Source organism: Aulonocara stuartgranti, assembly GCF_965226115.1.
Source record: "Aulonocara stuartgranti genome assembly, chromosome: 5".
Taxonomy (NCBI): Eukaryota; Metazoa; Chordata; class Actinopteri; order Cichliformes; family Cichlidae; genus Aulonocara; species Aulonocara stuartgranti.
In genome coordinates this window covers 5,223,635-5,241,958 of record NC_138943.1, presented here as the reverse complement: position 1 = coordinate 5,241,958, position 18,324 = coordinate 5,223,635, and the positions used below count along the sequence as shown (strand labels likewise).

Below are 18,324 nucleotides of genomic sequence, written 5' to 3'. Positions count from 1 at the left end.
TGCAGATACATAAATTTAAAAAATGTGAATCCATGTTTATTTCAGTAGTTAAAGTACGAGACACGAGAGGCCTCCTGCTTTCCTGGAAAGGTATTTTTTGGCATACGGACACCGCAAGTTTCCACCTTAGTCTAAGTAAGTCATGGGACCCCAACTAGCCACAAAAGTCATAGTGATGTCGTAAAATCCTGCTGCGAGTACAAGCCATTGCATTTTTGAATGTATATACAGCTGTGGTCAGAAGCTTCCATACACTCATCATAGGGATGAATGTGATGATCATTTGGGGCTCATAAGGATTTCTTCGAGCTGCTCCTTTTCCAGGGTGGAAGGATTGTACAGCATACATATTTATTTACTTTAAAATGCAAGAATTGGGTTTGCATTTCTTTTGGATTTTTTCCTATCCACACAGGGTCAAAATTATACACACAGGCTGAAAACAGACACAGACTCGAACCTTTTAATAAGCGCTGCTGAAGGTTTTAAAGTGTCTTTTAATTCGACAAGGCCGAGGCCTATTTGCTTCTTGTTAATGATCACGAGAGATTACAATTGGTAGATCCTCTTTGTCTCCATAAAAAGCATTTGTTAGACAGCAACCACTGAATTCCCCAATTCTAGGAATAATGGCAAAGTCCAAAGAACTCAATGAAGTTGAGGAGAATTGTAGATTTATACAAGTTGGGAACATTTCATGGAACCATTTCTAAGCATGCCATCACAATTGTCTGAGAGGGTCCCTGCTCCAAAATCAACACCTTAAAGCACAACTAAACTTCCCTGCTGACCCCATGGACAAACCAAATGCCTTCTGGAGAAATGTTTTATGGTCAGACAAGGAAAAAGATTGACCAATTGTGCTACACTGACAAGAGTTATATTTGAAAGATTAGAGGTGAGCCTTTCAAGTTCTTGTTTTTCAAAGTAATTAAAGCTGTGTGCTGTACAGTCATTGCATCATGGATAAAGAACAGTTAAAAGAAAACATTAAAAGCCTGAAACATGCCCATGATCAGTGATGTAAACGTCTGAGCACATCTTTACTTGTACAAATATAATCATATGCACATATATAGAGAATTAACAAGATTATCATATACATAATTTCATTTATTGTAGCTAAAAATTATAATATAATAACAGATTCCAATCACTTCTATCAGACGGGTAACATTAAACTTGCAAACATAGCAGAATCTTTTATTGAAAACATACAGGCTCTGTAAGAAAAACATGTAATAATGTATGTGCTTCATTACAACACTCAGGTTTTTGCTAATCACATTAAATTTCCTTTAGAACTGATATTCACTTTTAAATAGCACATTAACCAACAGTAGTGTTGATTTAATGGCGTTTCTGACATTTTGATGTAAAACCCAGGCTAGAATGATTCTGCACAAAACGCAACATCAGATGCTGAAACTTATCTCCCTGCACTTCCTGATAAAATGCACGATGTAATTATTTCCATGCTAAGACTCATTCGTTATGTCTCAGGACTCCTGGGACAATGGGCTGCTTTCGAAACCTGCCTGAGATGTCTTGAGATTTGAGACACACAATCAAAGACCACCTTGACCTTTTTGTTTTCTCCACCCACCCAGATTTTCTTAAGTCAGGCCGCCATGTTTGTTAATTCCCTGATATTCCCAGTTTGATTTACAGATTTACAGCTGATAGGATGGATTTCCTCTCCACAAATAAATAACTTTTCAAATTAATCTCAATTACATACTGTTGAATATTAGAGTTTTATAGAGTTGTTTGAATCTCTTGTTAAGCTCATCACACACTCTCCCACACACTCACATTCAGATGCATATACAAGCCAACATGTTATATGATCGGCCTCGTATTATCTAGTGCAAATAACCAGCCAAGCGTCAGTATGAATGGAAGACAAACAGCCTCAAACCCATGGCACTCTCTGCAGAGAGGCCTTCATCACTCATTCTCCACAGAGTCTTTTTGGTCCAGTGTTGTTGGGAGAACTCATAGTGATGGCTGTTCTTCCAAACGTCTCATGTTTCACTGTCTTCATCTGCCCCACTGCACTTTAACCGGCCAGGGGAATTTATAAAGGTTATCCCCTAGAAACCCTCTGGTGAGATGTCTGTTCTCCCTCCCTTGCTCTTCTTCTTCTTCACTTTATATTCCAGCAGGAAATATCACTGCAGCCACTTTGGCACCGGCACCTGTGAGAAAAATAAAACGTTAGTGAATCCAAACACAGCATCGGTGAGCTAACCTCTTCGTCAACCCTTCTGATGTACCTTCTTCAGCTGTTTCTTATTGGTTCCTCTGATAGAGGCAAGCAGTTGGTCCCTTGAGTTCTTCGTACCACCTGGGCGGTTTGCATCCAGCATAGGAGGTGGAGGAGGTGGTGGTCCACCCCCAGGAGGAGGCGGAGGTGGAGCCGGACCTCCAGCTCCTTTTCTTGGAGTAAGCTTTGGCGAAGGCACAGGTGAAGGGATGGGTGAAGGTTTAGGCGAAGCTTTGGGAGAACTCCTCAGAGATCCTCCACCTCCGCTCTTGGGCACCTCAAGTGTTCCCTTCTTCTCTCCATTGGCCTGGGCCTGCTTCTGCTCCTGCAGGCGCTTCTGCCTCTGCCTGTCCATGTTGCGACTCAGTATGTTTGTCGTGGTCATTCTTGGTCCTGCTAACTCAAAGTGGTAGCCCAGCTTGAGCAAGGTGGTGTTGTCTTTCAGGATCTTGACCATCTCCATCTCGGTTTTCCCTCCGCAGATGTGCCGCTGGTTCTGAAAGCGCAGCTCGGTCAGCGTGGAGTTGTGCTGCAACGCCTGGATGAGAGACAGGATGCCCTTCCCGGTGAGATGGTTGGAGTCGAGGTTAATGCTGGTGATAGTCTTGTTGCTGCGGATCGTGCCGGCAATGGCATAAGCGACATGGTCGTCTGCACGGCAGTTAGCGAGAGCGAACGTCTTGATGTGGGTGTTGTTGTGCAAAGCTTCTGCAAACTCGATGAGCGTTTTCGTCTTGATGACCTCTGAGTTGTTGACGTTGAGCTCAGTGAGGGAGGGGTTGTTGCTTCGCACCTGCTGCATGAGCTCATCAAACATGCTCGAGTCTTCGTCTTCCTCCTCTGCCTCCTTCGCCTTGCTGTTAGGGCTGTTTTTAGAAGCACAGTTAGCAAGTTTCCCACTATCCTCAGCTTTCTTAACCTTACCGTCCTCTCTTTGCACCTTCTCCTCTGGTTTCCGCTCAGCATTAAACTTCTCTTTCACATGGTCACTGTGGTTAACCAACTCTTCTCTGTCTGTTCTTTTCTCCATCTTGTCACGTTTCACCTCGTCTTTCTCAGAAGGTTGTCGTTCGAGTTTGACATCAGGTTTGTTTTTGTATTCAGATTTCTTCTCCTCTGCTTTAGCCTTCTTCTCTTCTGGTTTACACTCTTGAAGCTGGCTCTCCGATGCCTTGCTCTGCTTCACCATTTTAGAGACAAGCCCCTGTGTCTTGATACTCTCCGTTTTTCTTTCCTTTTCCTTGCCCACATCTTTCTCGCTTTTTTCTCGTAGCTTTGAGATAATGTCTTTGGTTTTGCTGTCATCTCGTCTCCTGCAGTCTTCCCTCCTTTCTTTCTCTTTGCTCTCATCCCTTTTCTCCTGTAACTTTGAGATCATGTCTTGTGTTTTGCTGCCTGTGCTCACTCTGTTTTCTCTTCTGTCTCTCAGCCTGTTGTCCTCATATTTCTCTTTGTCACGGGCCTCCTCTTTCGTGTCGCTCTCTCTGCTATCCAGCTTCCTGTTTCGACTTGAACACCAGCTCCCGTCTTCTTTTGAACTTTCAGGACCTTTGCTGTTTCTGTCCTCCGCCTTGATATCTCTTTCATTTGAGACACTAGCTTGTCTTTGCATTCCCACTTTCATATCGTCATTTCCCTCCTGGCTGAGACCCATCTTCCTCAGGTACTCCTGCTTCCGGCTCTCTTTCTTCGGCTCTCCCTGCAAGAAGATGAGGAGTGTGATAAGGAAATTTTTCCTCATCAGTATGACAAAACAAAAAATTACATGGGTCATTTAACGTCTGTGAAAAGCAGCATGTCAAATGATGCAGCGCTCTAAGCACAATAAATCACAGCAGAGTCTCAATTTATTAGCTACAGAGCACAGAAAAAGTAGTATCACAGAATTACAGCAAATATTGCATGACATGTAAAGTATGATAAGACATCTGATCGTGCAGATGTGCTGTCTTTTATTGTACAACAGCGTCTCACAATAGGGCATGTGTGTTTACAGTCAGCAAAAGGACACTATCCATTTTTTTTAGCACAGGGATACATTTGCAGTGAGGAGCTCGCTAAGTGTTTGATTTGTGAGCCTCCATCTGTTTTGCTTCGTGAGGCCGTGGCCCTGGCAGATGCATCCTTAAAAGGCAGTGAGCGTAGGAGCAATCAACCAAGGAATTCCACCAGGCCGGGATTAAGAAGCTCCGCAGAGCCGCTGCTCCAACCACTTAAGTGTCTCTCTTCTAAGCACACAAACTGATTGAAATCATGCTAATACTAATGGCAATAAATTTGTGTAGCATCTCCAATGAATTACACAAATGCCTCTTGGAGAAGATGTTTGTGCTTTGCTTGTTTGGCAGATGACAATTAAGGGTAAGGAGTGGATGTAGGCGGGTCATAGATGGGGACTCACTGCTTTTCCTGGCACAGGAGTCAACTCTGGGGACTACTATTTTTAAGCTGATGGGACTCGGGGTGCATGAGGTCCAGTTGCTTCAAGTGAAATGAAAAATAGACATGAAAGCTATCCAGGGGGCTGTGGGTATTATGCAATGCTGTAGCCTATCAGTCAGTTTGATTTCATAGCTCCTTTTAAATCTGGTTATAATAATAATGAATAATAATAATGGATTGCATTTTTAATAGTGCTTTTCGGGGCCCTCAAAGCACTTTACAATTCCACTATTCATTCACTCTCACATTCACACACTGGTGGAGGCAGCTACAGTTGTAGCCACAGCTGCCCTGGGGCAGACTGACAGAAGCGAGGCTGCCATATCGCGCCATCGGCCCCTCTGGCCATCACCAGTAGGTAAAGCGTCTTGCCCAAGGACACAACGACCGAGACTGTCCGAGCCAGGGCTCGAACCGGCAACCTTCCGGTTACAAGACGAACTGCCAACTCTTGAGCCACGATCGCTCAAAACTGGCAAAGGGAAGTCGAATATAAACATATGAAGAGAGAGATGAGGATCATACTTCATCATAAAACACTCATGAGTCAAAGCCAAAGCATATTTCCTCACAAACCTCAAATGATCGTTCCCTCTGGCTGAGCCTCCCTTTGGTGTCTCTCTGTTTCGTCGTTGCATCCCAGACATTGTTGCTCATAGGTGGCTGCGCAGGTTGGTTCTCCTCTGCAATGATGAGCCCCTCCTCGGGGTTAATGTCTGGCACCTTCATCATGTCCATCTTCAGCTCCTCTATTTCCTCGGGGGAGAGGGTGGACAGCAGGTTGTCCAGGTCTGGGTCCTCGCTGACCTGGCGACCTATACAGGTCAGGCCTTTCATCTTTCGTCTGGACATCTAGCTCAAGCAAATCCCACGATTTAAATTCAAATTATAAGCTGACTATTCCTATGTGCTGATGTCCTGCTGTTGTGTCGTGTCCCACTCACCAAAAAGCCACCAGAGGCATCAATCCTGGTGCAAAGAGGCTGGTCTCAGAGTCTTGCAGCGAGGGTTACAAGTGACGAACTGTGAGAGGCTCGCATCATCAAAGTGGACTGTGAGGCTGGGACATTCTTCGAAATCCTGTGAAAGTGCATGTCCATATTTAGTTCAGGGTACACACTCCTTTAAAGGTAATGGGAAGGGCTGGAGTTTACAGAGATGCCAGAGCAGGCTTACACAGACTTCCTATTACACAATCTGTATTTATATTGGAGCCCAGTTCAGTGATGTTTATACAGTCGCTCGCAAATAAAAAAGTTTTATAAGAGCTCGCTTTTAAACCAGTGGGGATCGCTACTCTATTGTAGTCACACAGTCAATAACGTTTTGCTGTAATACAAAGGCCAGTGTATGGTTAATAAAATATTGTATGGAATAAAAATAAATACAAATATAATGAATATATGTTTAAAATATGCATACTGTATATATGATACTAAATATTCCCATAATATATTAAACATATATTTAATTATTTAATACAAAGATGTGACACTGCATTAGTGTTTCACTGTATATTTACTATACTTAATTTGAGCTTTTTTACTTTTTAAAGACACTTTATGGTATTGTGCACTCGACAGACACTTCATTAGGCACACCTTGCTCATTCTGGGGTCAGACCTCCTTTTGTCTGCACAACTGCTTTGATTCAAGAAGGTGCTTGAAACGTGCCTCTAAGATTTTGGTCCATATTGACGTGAAGGCATCACACAGCTGCTGCAGATCTCTTGGTTGCACATCCATGATATGAATCTTCTGTTACACCACATCCCGAGAGTGCTCTATTGGACTGAGATCTAGTGACTGTGGAGGCCATTTGAGTACAATGGACTCACTGTCAAGATCAAGACACCAGTTTGAGATGAGAGACTTTTCACATGGCGCATTATCCTGCTGGAAGTGGCCATCAGAAGACAAGTACACTGTTATCATAAAGGGATAGATGTGGTCAGCAACAATATTCGGGTAAGCTGTGGTGTTTAAAAGACACAAAGTTGGTACAAAGGGGTCCAAAATGTGCCAAGAAATTACCCCTAACACTATTATTCCACGACCAGGGCGAACTGCTGATGCAGGGCAGGGCGGATCCATTTGTTGATGATGTTTTTACCAAATTATGATCGACCGTCTGAATGTCACAACAGAAATCAAGGCACATTTTTCTAATATTCTACAAATTTGAGTTACTGTCGCCTTCCTGTCACCCTGAAGTAGTCTGGTCACTCTCCTCTCACCCCAGAGAACTGCTGCTCACTGGATATTTTCTCTTTTTTGGACCACTCTCTGTAAACAGTAGAGATGGTTGTGTGGGAAAATCCCAGCTGGTCAGCATTTTCTGAACTACTCATACCAGCCCGTCTGGGACAAACAACCGTGCCGCATTCAAGGTTACTTAAATCCCCTCTCTTCCTCATTCTGATGCTTAATTTGAACCTCAGCAGGTCGTCTTGACCAAGTCTACTTAACTTCAGCTTATTTTGTTTTGCATTGTATTAAAAACTTCAAAAACAAAGTTATGTGAAAAAAAGTAATTTTGTTTGGAGAAGAATTTATTTAAACTAAAAGCCATGAATAACAGAATGGACAATAATGAAACTGTTTAATCCAGAGAGCATGTGAAGAGTAGAAATATTGGGACTTTTTAAAAATTATTATTACTTAACATAACTTATGTCATGTATAAAAAGCTGTAACTTCTGCCTCCAGTGAGTAATCCTGTGATCCTACATTGTTTTCTCATTTCTTTCCTCCCAATATTTACATGCAAATATTTACAGGCAAAATAAGTACATATATTTAAAAAAAAACAATTTAAAAAGGGGGGTTACTTTAATAAAGTTATGATAAAAAACAATTAAATAATGTTTTTTAGAATTATGATTGTATTTTGAATCACACTGTATTGCTGGTATGAACTCATCCAGTGTGTAAGTTCCCTGTTAATATATAAAACACTTTCAAACGCCACATTTAAGCTGTTTTGGGGGTGAATGCAGACATCTAGTGGCCAGTGTTGTAGATAAAAATCACACTTCTTTCTTTAAACTCAGAAAGAAACACAGACAGCAATTTGTTACATTCCAAAGTTAAATTTTATGTTAAAAGAAATAAACATTTTCCAGTCACTTTATTTTACAGTGTCATACCATCCATATGACGACAGACATGAAGCCATACCTAGACTCTGAACCTGATGTAAGTCATTAAAACACACTCATGGAGTTGGTTGGTTTAGAAGCACAAATGAACAGAAACATCACTGATGTTATATCAAACTACTTATGAAAGCATCTTTACAAAGAAAATCCCAGCGTCTTCCTTGTGCTTTACAAAGGCTCGACAAATCTGTACACTTGGACGTCGGCATCGGAGTGAGTAATTTATGCTGCAGACTAGCTGTGACAGTAATATTAGCTCTCAGGCATTAACATTATGTTTGAGCTGCTTAATACACTACACCTGAAAAGACAATCCAGGGATCACCTATTAGGAGGCATCGTGTTTTTCCAATTCGAACCTTTTAAAGAAGGATCAGGGATGCCCTCGAAGCTAAAGGAGATTACAGGTTACGGGCCCTGACCTCACTGGAGCCCAAACCTGCAAGGACAAATTGAAAAGGACAGTTTGACATTTTGGGAAATCCACCGTCTGCTTTCTTGCCAACTTAAAGCCAGATGAGAAGGCTGTTAGAGCCAGGAGCTGGCAGGTGGACGGCTAGAGGACGACTGGCTGGGGTTACGGATGGGAACATGTTGAGGTTATGATCAGGAGAAATTCACGCTGACAGAGGACAACAGACTTCACCTCCCCCAGAATCGAATCTCAAGGCCTGGAAACAGTGCCTGACACTTATTAACATATGTTTATTCTGTGCAACACCCTGTGCTAGCATTCAGATTTTTTTAAAAGTTTCGGTAGGAAGTTTCTTTTTTAAACCAAGACCTTTACCCTGCTTCTAGTCTGATGCTGAGGTAGGCTATCGGCCACTTGCTTCTCCTATAATTAACCACACATGTGCAGAAAGGGACTGACCTGATAGCAGAGTGTGGTGGGTACCACATGAGTGCATTTCCCAACAGCTCAACCGTTTACTGCAACTACAAGGCCTCGAAATTTCAAGATAAATGTACTTTTTACTACTTTTTTTTTTTGTTGCGGCTTGATGGCAACTGTTTCACATTTTTAAAACATAATCAGTGTACAAGTTTATTCAAATAAACTGACGTACCCAGGAAGCAGTTACGATGAGCAACACCATTATGAGCTGCAACACCTGTGTTAAGGAAGCCAAAAAGTCTTTATTAAAAAGTCTTTTAGGTTTAATTATTTTTGCATGTATTTATGCAGCACAAAATTAATACAACTACAGAAAATGTTACAGCTTGATTCAATGTAGAATTTTGTTTTGTTTTTAAGCAGAGGATTACAGACAATAACTACATTTTGCCAATATATCAAATGTGCCAATAAAGGGGGGAAAGCAACAAAAAAACCCAAAAAAACAAAAAACAAAAACAAAATGTGCACCCGTCAACAAGAAAGCAAACACCTTCTCCAAAATGTCAAACGAGTCCTTTAAAGAGAGGGGATCTTTCAGCAGTAGTCGTTTTTGGCTTCGTAGCTTAGTCCAGATGGTGAGAACCCATTCACAGTTAAAGGTAACTTAAATAGTAATAAATAGTAAATGGAAAGATGCCAAACGTCATATCTCATGGTACAATAAAAATACACGGTTTTAAAATAACTCGTTACAATATCATAAAATATTTAGTTGAAGAACAGATTTACAAAATATTCATTTAAATAGTTAATCTCTTTTTTCCCATGGTTAGTTACTGTAAGGCGGGATATTTTATTTTAATCAAACAGCGTGACCTGCAACTCCCCTGTCCTGATATGTTAGAAGGAATAGACGTTAACACGGATTTCACTGTGAAACACCCTACCCGTCACTATGGAATTAATCAAGACTAATTTCTAATTTATTTTAAAATCAGAAAAGAAGCAGAAGCGGACAGGTATCTCTGACCAGGAAGCATGCTGATGTTGAGATCGTAAAAAAGGGTGCCACTAATAAACTACTTCAAAGTAATTACTTGTGTCAGATATTAGAAAGACGAGACAAAGTTCAAACCAACAGTTGACAAAGGGCTTCTTACAAAGAACTGGGAGAACCGTTTAGATCTATAAAGCCACCTGCCTTAGATCCAAACATCACTTTTGCAATCAAACGTGGATCCCTTTTTTCCAGTTTATTTTTTTTTGCTTAGTTAGAAACATCAAAGACAAAGAAGAAGCACGTGATGCTATGATAACCGGAGAAAGTGGATCAGTGGCAGAGATTACCTGGAATGGAACCACAGGCAGTTATCAATTTATTCAAACTTAACAAGGGGGAGGAGGTAAAACATTTTTTTTTCTTTTACCAAATAAAGAGGGACAGCATTCTTTTCTAGAAGGTAACAAGCACTCTCTTTTGGCGACAACCTGTCACTGAGGTGAGTGTTTCAGATCACGAGGCTGATGAAACAGCGCCAAGACGCAGAAGTCGCCTCGCTTTCAGGATCATGTGACGCCTGCCCAGGAGTCAGGCGTCAGGTTGCAGGACAGACTTTGATTTACATTAATACTGTGGAAAAGTAGGACGACGCTGCAAATGAACAACTAAAACAGAACTTAAAGTGCCTCCTGTTTTCTTTCACAGGCAACCCACTGCTAATCGAGCCGTAGCGGTTATTTTAGCGTGTGACTGTGTGCTTAACTGCATCTGCGTGTGTGTGCATGTGTGTGTGTGTCTGTGTGTGGGAGAAAGTGCTGCTGCCTTCTTTTGAAACAGTCCCTTTGCTCAGCTGCAGTAGTGTCTCGCTGTGTGCGTGAAGAGGAGCCCATCAGTGACCAGGATACTGAGGTGGAGAGTACGGTGGTGGGGCTGAAAAACAAGTAGAAAAAGAAGACACACATGCACACACACAGTCAGCCTTTCACTGTAAATCTAGAAGTTTTTGCCCAGATTATACCAGTATTTTAGCTCAGAGCTAGGCATGTTCATGAAACAGACTACAACTACACAGAATACACATGGCTGGGAAACCAAAATAGTGACAGGGTAAGAGTGAGAGAGAGTTTTAAATGTCACTGACATTTATGTATTTGGTGATTTAATGAAGCTGATGAAAACAAAGTTATAAATATTCATACTGAGGGCACGAAAAACATCCATGCTAAATTTTACAGTTTATGGGAACAGTTGCTGGAGAATAAAAAAAACATGATTAAACACAAGTCAGCTGGAAAATTGTCCCAATCTGTTCAAAGGATTAGTGAAAGTTTTAATCAGCTGGGAGCATTAGGGGAAAAGTCCTCAAATTTAGCAAGACTCACTATTAAAATATGACACAATGTTGTGAAAGTAGCAAAGATGTGAAACTAGTGAAGAGACTATACAGTTCTCCTCTGAGGGAGGAAATGTTCCTAATCAGAGAGGACAATGTCCAACCATTGGACAGAACAAAATTCAACACATGCTGGGGTGAACTGCACTAAAGTCTCTAATATTTAAAAAAAACATTATCAGGTGATCACCCAAAGAACCACGTACACAGTATGTTGGCACATCATTTTTTGCTTTACATGCAAAAGCAGTTTTTGTTCTTGATTGTGATTTGACATATACTGACATGACCAGGAAACCCTGCAGCCATGTGAGCTCACTCTGAGGGAAGTTATGCAGGTCTTACCCTGGCTGTATGCAGGATCCATGGGGCGTGGTACGTACGGTCCAGGCTGCATCATTGGGTACTGTGGAGGCATGCCAGGATACTGGGGCGCCATAGGGTAACCAACGGGTGGATACTCTGAGGGGCAAATTGGTTTACCATAAGCGTCGTACATGGGCTCAACCGGGTAGCTGGCCATGGGGATCTGCTGAGCTGTGGGTTGAAGAAGATCGCACAGTTACGAAGGAAAATCCATACTTCATGGTCGTCTGCATAGACATCGACATGACAACGAGAGGTCTCACCATCATAAGGTGTCCTGCCCCTCTGCTGCCTTCTCTGGTAAAGGTAACAGCAGGAACACATAAAGCAGCAGACCATGGTCGCAATGATGGCCACAAAGAGGAGGATGGAAGACGCAATTCCAGCTAAAGTGGTGGGGCTGAGGAGAAGAAGAGTGGAGGATGTAAGTTAAAAAGGATTCATTTCTTCCTTTGATCATTCAGCCTCATGTTGTTCCTCCCCCCTCTGTGCTGCTAATTATGACTCACTCTGGAGGGAATTAAAGCCGAGTTGGCTGTGATGTGAAGCTTTCGATTTAGCAAAGACTGACCCCAACGTCGCATCCCAGCAAATGCCTCAAACTCTCCACCTCTCTGTCTCGACCCGATTCCACCACCTCATGATCTCAGAGAAGCAACAAAGCCCTCCATTTTATCTTAGCCTCCTCTGCCCACTGATCTGATCTCCCACCAGGCTCAATAAGCCACACGTTATCTGCTGGGTGCTGAACAGTGCCGAATGGTTTAAAATGCTGTGGAGAAAAACTGTCATGCTGCAGCCTCAGATACAAACATGCTTAGACTAGCATCAGTATTTTTCCCAGCTAAATGATTTCTCTCATTACAGGAGACTCACAGAAAGATGAGCCACCACTGACCAGATATTATAGTCAACAGAACAGGCCGTGCACAAGTCTGTGCATGATCATAAACCTCATCCAGCTGTTCCCAACATAACACAACAAGAGGGGACACAGTGACATTTGTAACAAAGTCTAACCCCTTTGTCATTTCGTGTTTGTGGCAGGACTTTTACTTGCGCATTCTTGACTCTGTTATGGTTTGTGTGAAAAACAAACTCAAAGGTCTACTTGTTAATTTTCTTCTAAACTACATTTTTTACTTCCTGATTGAAAACCAGGGGAGGAAGCTAAATGCTCCAAATAAGTAACTAAGTAGAGTTAAGGTGTAATGACTTTACTCCATTTCACTGCAACACACAGAAAACATGTTTTACAATTATTGTGTCCTACATTTTACCATTTTTAACAAGTGTTATCATTTGGCTTTAGTTATGAATCTACAGCTAACATCCATTTTCAATATCCTTTTGTTTGCAGTGCCATGAGAGCGTATAAGTAGATGCTTCCTCTACGGTTCCTGTGTGTTCTCAGAGTCCAAAGATACGTTAGGTTAATTTGTAGGTTTAAATCATCGGCCTATAGATGTGGATGTGAGACTGCGTGGCTGTCTGTCTCTCACTACGATGTAATCCACATAAGTGGCCGACGCCATGTCCAGCCCTTGTGCATTTGCGTGGTGTTTTATGTGTTGATTACCTTGTGGTTGTGTCACAGTGTTTAATATGCGGTGCCAGCCATGACATAAACAAATAAACTGTCACGGTTCTTTTACCGTCCTGGGTTTCCTCTCTTGGCTGAGGTCAGTTTTTTGTTCCCTCCAGAGTTGAAAGTATTTCTCCCTCAAGTTTTTCCACTTCTGCGTAGATTTCTTCAACTTCATTCTGATGGTTTCAGCCATCTACCTCCAGGAATTTCCTGACATCTGTGAATCCTTATATTGTGGCTATGATTATTATTCCTTATACCAATGTGACGATTTATGTTGAAAAACTGCAGTGAAGAATTAGCCAGAAATGCACAGGAGTCGACGACAGTACAGAACCGGCCAATCATAATCACTGTGGGCTGTTACATTTCCAGAGAGGTTCACAGCGTAGGTTACAAAGTGGGATTTCAGAGAAGTTTGTGGTTACGATGCACCTACAGCAGGGGTGCCCAATCCCGGTCCTCGAGAGCTACCGTCCTGCAGCTTTCAGATGCATCCTTGTTCCCACACACCTGAATCAAATGAATGGCTTGTTATCAGGCCTTTGCCAAACATGATGGCATGCTGAAGAGATCAAATCATTTGATTCAGCTGTGTTGGAGTAGGGATGCATCTAAAAGCTGCAGGACGGTAGCTCTCGAGGACCGGGATTGGGCACCCCTGACCTACAGCATAGATTTAACTCATTAGCGTGTGACGGTGCACATGGACTTTCACCCTATGTCAGCAGCCATCAGCTTCAGCCCCCACTATAACCCTAAGTTTGATAAGCATCTAAGAAGATGGATGAGTATACAGTTTCAGCTTTTCTAGGATAACTGTCCATTGCTAATTATCCTAAACTTTGATCGATCCATTAGCTGTTTTCGTGGCTTTACACAACCTTTCCGGTCTTTAAGGCCCCATCCCAATCCTTTCAGTAATACTGTTTCTCACTTTCAACATTTTATAGGTTTGCACTAAAGCTAACAATCTGCAAATCCTCCTTTCTCAGTTTATTTAACCAAGTGTCACAAATTATTTGGAAATAATGACATTTCACAGACTTTCTGAGAGTTGCCCAGAAGCTGAGCGTCGATGCTTAAGGTCTGGAATCTAAGTTGGAGCTTTGTGGAAAACCATGCTTCGAGGGGATAAAAAGCTCCTGCAGTGATTGCCTTGACTCGAGAACACAAACCGTGACGCTTGGTGTCAAGTAAATGAATAAATAAGTAATAAACCTGAAGCCCCTGCTGCTGCGTCTACACCCACCTGAACTGGAAGAGCATGCAGCGTTTCTGCTCTCTCTCCGTGATCATCTTGAAGGCGTCCAGGCAGCAGTAGCGTCGGTTGCAGTTCCCACAGCAGAACGTGATGAGAGGGCAGTCGAAGCCGTTGTGCCAGGTGCCATTTTTATCCACATACCACAGACACTGCTCGTTCCCACTGACTGCAAAACAACAAGAGCAACACAAAGTGAAAGGGAGGATGACACAACAGGGGAAGTGATCAAATAACTGGCTATGGAAGGAAGCAGAGAAATGAGGAAAACAGCAAGCGCTACTTCACATGGCTCTTTAAAGTGATTATCTTCCTTTTTATCTCTCCTTTTTGACACGCCGTTGTTTGTTTGTATCAAAGTCCTGACTGTTAATTTACAGATCCAGCTCAGGGTTGCCTCGAGCAAATCATAAATATGTATTTTGAACATTTCCTGGCACTTCTTTCTTATATTTTTCTTATTCCAGACCAGACAGTCACAATGCATTATTCAGCAGTTCCCTGTGGCAGAGGCTGAAAACTGATTCGGGCTCCAGTACTGGAAGGTACCCAGGAGATTTAAAGGACCTGAATGACTGCAACTAAAGATCACTTTCACTCTCAGTAAATCTGACAGTTACCTCTTCTATTAAAAGACGAGGTAAAGCACCAAAGTCCTTCATCTGAATATGAAGTACGTATTAAATATTTGGCATTTTTGAGTGAAAACTGACCTTAACGGTTAATTTAAGGCCTTAATTTTTGCCATTATTAAGGAAGATCCACACACAGCCACCACAAAATCTGGATGAAAGAAAACTCAGTTTATTTTCCGCAGTCGACAGGCTTACAAAAAAATGATGATTCACACAAACCTGCGAAACACATGCTGTCTCCTCAAAGAATAAACACATTATAAGCCCTTAATTAAGCTGAAAAACGAACGCATGATTATCCTTTCCACATCGTATAATTTAAGGCAGCGCTAAATTACAGGTCACAGTGTGTTTGTGAAGGCTTCACTGCTTTTTTATCCATCAGTTTACATGTGGAGCCTGGGAGAAAACCGACACACTCTGGGTTTTTCTGCTTCACATTTGGCTTTTGGGGGGTTGACTACACACGACTGGTTCACATACTGCAAAACCAAGAGTTTTACAACACAACCAATGTGTGCTACGCTTAAATAAATGAAAGGCATTTTAATAAAACTGTGTTCACATTTTAAAAAAAACATAACTTTACTACAGTACTGGTGATTTTGTTTTCCACACAGAAACATTACACTAGGTCATCCAACCCGAGCTGCAGCCCGTATGTAAATAAGATGACACATTTAGCCCGAGAGAGCTGCTTTTCCATACTGAGCAGAGCACATTAAACTGATGGAAACTTCACAAAGGCCGTCTAGGCCACAGTATCGAGCCAAGACTTGTATAGACTTGGCTCCTGACACTAGCTGACACTAAATTTGGTTCATGACCTTTGAGTGTTAGCCCTGACAATGCAAGTTGTCCAGCTTTATACAAGCTTTCATTTAAAAAAAAAAAAAAAAAATCTATTACTGTTTGCTGTTAGCATCATTTAGATGCTTGCACTGGTGTGGCCCGTCTCTAAAGCACCACTGGGCCAACTGCGACACAGCTTAACTTGCTGAGTAACAGAAGCAGCCCGGCTGCAGTGAATCCTACCTCTGTTACAATATTCTGTACTTGAAACCATTTAAAGAGGTTTTAATTTAACTTTATGAGCCAAAGTTTAACACATCATACTGGCAGGAGTTTTACTTGATTGTATTAATCAGTCCACGCCATTTAAACCAGCGTGGTCTGTACAATACAGTGTAGTTCATTCTACAAACTGCAATTACTACGGCAATAAACATTTAAACTTTTAAATTTAAGCCCGAGTTTGAGTCACAGACTGTATAAAAAGACAGACGTGGCCAACGTGACGTCACATATTATGCAAACTTGGGGATTGAAAAATAAACCACATATATATTTAATCTTTATTTCACCAGTGCTTTAAACCGTATCACAGAGATAGATCGTAATTCAGCTTTATCTGACATTTTTTTAAGATCTACCAGGTTCTGCAGAAATCCTGGGTGCCGTGAAGACAAGCGAAAATCAAACAGAACAGCTGTTTGCAAGTGATAGGGAGATTTCACAGATAAGCAGGGAGCATTGTAGCTTTATATATAAAAATATGTCAATGTTGTAGTCCCCTTAGGCTGTCTAAAGGGCCAGGAAGCCAGATCATAAAGTGCACAGGGATGTATACTGCTCACTGAATCTGCTATGCTACACAGAGTCCAGGCAGCAGCTGATGCAGATCTAAAAGCGCAAAAATGATTCAGATCTTGATATATATACTACCTGGTATTATCTGTGCATTCATACAGTTTTTTTTAAGTTATATTAAAAAGTAGTTTTAAGTATTAGCCTTCCAGCACTGTCTTTAAACTCTAGTCTGAGCAGTTCTGCTGGAGAAAACATCTTTTTTTGCTTTGTGTTACCACATATTAGACACTATATATAACAATAGCGATATACCAGGTTATTTCCTGCGTATAAAATATATAAAGACTTGGAAAAGACTCTTTGCATCGACTACATGTGGACAACTCTTGCTTAAATGCAAAAAGCTTGTATATTATCAGCCAACTTATACGTCACCCAACTCCACTAAAAGGTCATATATGCATTTTTCTATATGAATGCTTAATATTAATTATTATTTTTAAATATGAAATAAAGCTTTTTTTATTTTTATTTCTATTGATATATTAAGCTTTAACACACTTCTAATTTTGCTCCAGTATGTACAAACACGTCTGAGTCCCTTAGCGCGGTATCAGCCATGAGTTACATGAAGATAAATCAGATTTTCACCTGAACAGGTATCTTAACGGTAAAGCACGAGTCAAAACTAGCTAGCTCCCGGTTCTCCGCTAACTATAGTAGATTTAACGAGCAACGGCAGTTCAGTTCATTTAAACATGAACTGCTGCACGATAGTTCCCGTCATAAAGGAGCCAGTGAAAGCTAAACGTGTCCGCTGAACAGCGTTTAGTTCCAGTGATTTAGGCCTAAAATAAACACCGAGGCTCCGGGCCAACAATTAAACAGCCAAAAGCGCTTTGAGATCACGGTGACTGCGGCTCGGTGTGCGGGATAAATAAGCAGCAGTGCCGCAGAAAAGAAAGGGGAAATAGAAAAGGAAAAAAAACGGAGGCAGGGATCAACCGTTACTCCGTTGCCGTTAGCTAGCGGCGGGGCCTGGATGGAAAGCTACAATCTTACCCTGAGAAGTGCTGAGGACGACGGCGAGCACCGCCAAAGTCACCGAGATGAGGGGCATGTTTCCCCCCGGAAAGATCATTCCCGTTTGGATTTAAAACCGAGTAATTTTAAAGAGCAGGTGTTCTCATCGGTGTGCACGAGCAGAAAGAGGCGCGCTAACGGTCGTTCTCGTGCATTATCCTGGCCAGGGAACAGCACGGGGGACGGGACGGCTCTGACAGTCCGTAATTTATCCGTGGAAATGACAGAGCGCTGCTGTGACGCCGCTCACCCGGGACGAGGGGTGTGCTGCCTTCACGGAACGACTGAAACGTTAGAATTATGCCCCATCACTCGGCCGTCGACAGTTACCAACAACAAAAACCAAACCGCGTCACCAGTATAATTACAAATCATAATGGAACGGAAATACATCTTTTTACTCAAGTACGCAAATACACAGTAAGCCTTTCACATTTAACAAAAAGATAATTATTATTAGCAATAAACATATCAAAGGTACTCATTATGCACAGTGGTCTTTATCTGCATGATGCGCAGTATATCAAAAAGCATAATCACTGACTATGGGTCGCCAGGACTGACGTAATGAATGAATTAAATACACCATTAAATAATTTGTGGCAATAATTAATTAAAATTGGTAAGAATTAACTTAAATGGGAACTAATTAAATGAATATTTTTGACATATTTAATTAATCAATTATTGACACA

The 18,324-nt window shown here is 41.7% G+C and overlaps 2 protein-coding genes across 3 annotated transcripts; both read right to left on the bottom strand.

The window, feature by feature from the left end:
* Window positions 1-477: 477 nt before the first annotated feature.
* Window positions 478-5,824, bottom strand: lmod1b (leiomodin 1b (smooth muscle)). Of its 2 annotated transcripts, XM_082534779.1 has the most exons (4): window positions 5,656-5,822; window positions 5,288-5,563; window positions 2,280-3,968; window positions 478-2,201 (listed from the first exon to the last, which is right to left on the bottom strand). In XM_082534779.1, the coding sequence occupies exons 2-4, from the start codon at window positions 5,561-5,563 to the stop codon at window positions 2,175-2,177; spliced, it is 1,992 nt and encodes a 663-aa protein (XP_082390905.1). In that variant the 5' UTR covers window positions 5,656-5,822; the 3' UTR covers window positions 478-2,174. The 2 variants fall into 2 exon arrangements, with proteins under 2 accessions (XP_082390905.1, XP_082390906.1); XM_082534780.1 differs by having other exon boundaries at window positions 5,288-5,824.
* A 1,959-nt stretch (window positions 5,825-7,783) lies between these two features.
* shisa4 (shisa family member 4) lies at window positions 7,784-17,890 on the bottom strand. Its single transcript, XM_082534781.1, has 5 exons — window positions 17,609-17,890; window positions 14,313-14,490; window positions 11,736-11,872; window positions 11,452-11,643; window positions 7,784-10,643 (listed from the first exon to the last, which is right to left on the bottom strand). The coding sequence occupies exons 1-5, from the start codon at window positions 17,685-17,687 to the stop codon at window positions 10,603-10,605; spliced, it is 627 nt and encodes a 208-aa protein (XP_082390907.1). The 5' UTR covers window positions 17,688-17,890; the 3' UTR covers window positions 7,784-10,602.
* Window positions 17,891-18,324: the final 434 nt, after the last annotated feature.

What these genes read in the sequence shown, in the direction of transcription:
- lmod1b (XM_082534780.1), bottom strand. Translation starts at nt 5,563, where the DNA reads ATGTCCAGACGAAAGATGAAAGGCCTGACCTGTATAGGTCGCCAGGTC. An exon ending in AGAGGGAACGATCATTTGAG is followed by an intron (nt 3,969 to 5,287) that starts GTTTGTGAGGAA and finishes ATCTTCTTGCAG; the next exon opens with GGAGAGCCGAAGAAAGAGAG. An exon ending in ATAAGAAACAGCTGAAGAAG is followed by an intron (nt 2,202 to 2,279) that starts GTACATCAGAAG and finishes TTTTTCTCACAG; the next exon opens with GTGCCGGTGCCAAAGTGGCT.
- shisa4 (XM_082534781.1), bottom strand. Translation starts at nt 17,687, where the DNA reads ATGATCTTTCCGGGGGGAAACATGCCCCTCATCTCGGTGACTTTGGCG. An exon ending in GGGCAGGACACCTTATGATG is followed by an intron (nt 11,644 to 11,735) that starts GTGAGACCTCTC and finishes TTCAACCCACAG; the next exon opens with CTCAGCAGATCCCCATGGCC. An exon ending in GGATCCTGCATACAGCCAGG is followed by an intron (nt 10,644 to 11,451) that starts GTAAGACCTGCA and finishes CTTGTTTTTCAG; the next exon opens with CCCCACCACCGTACTCTCCA.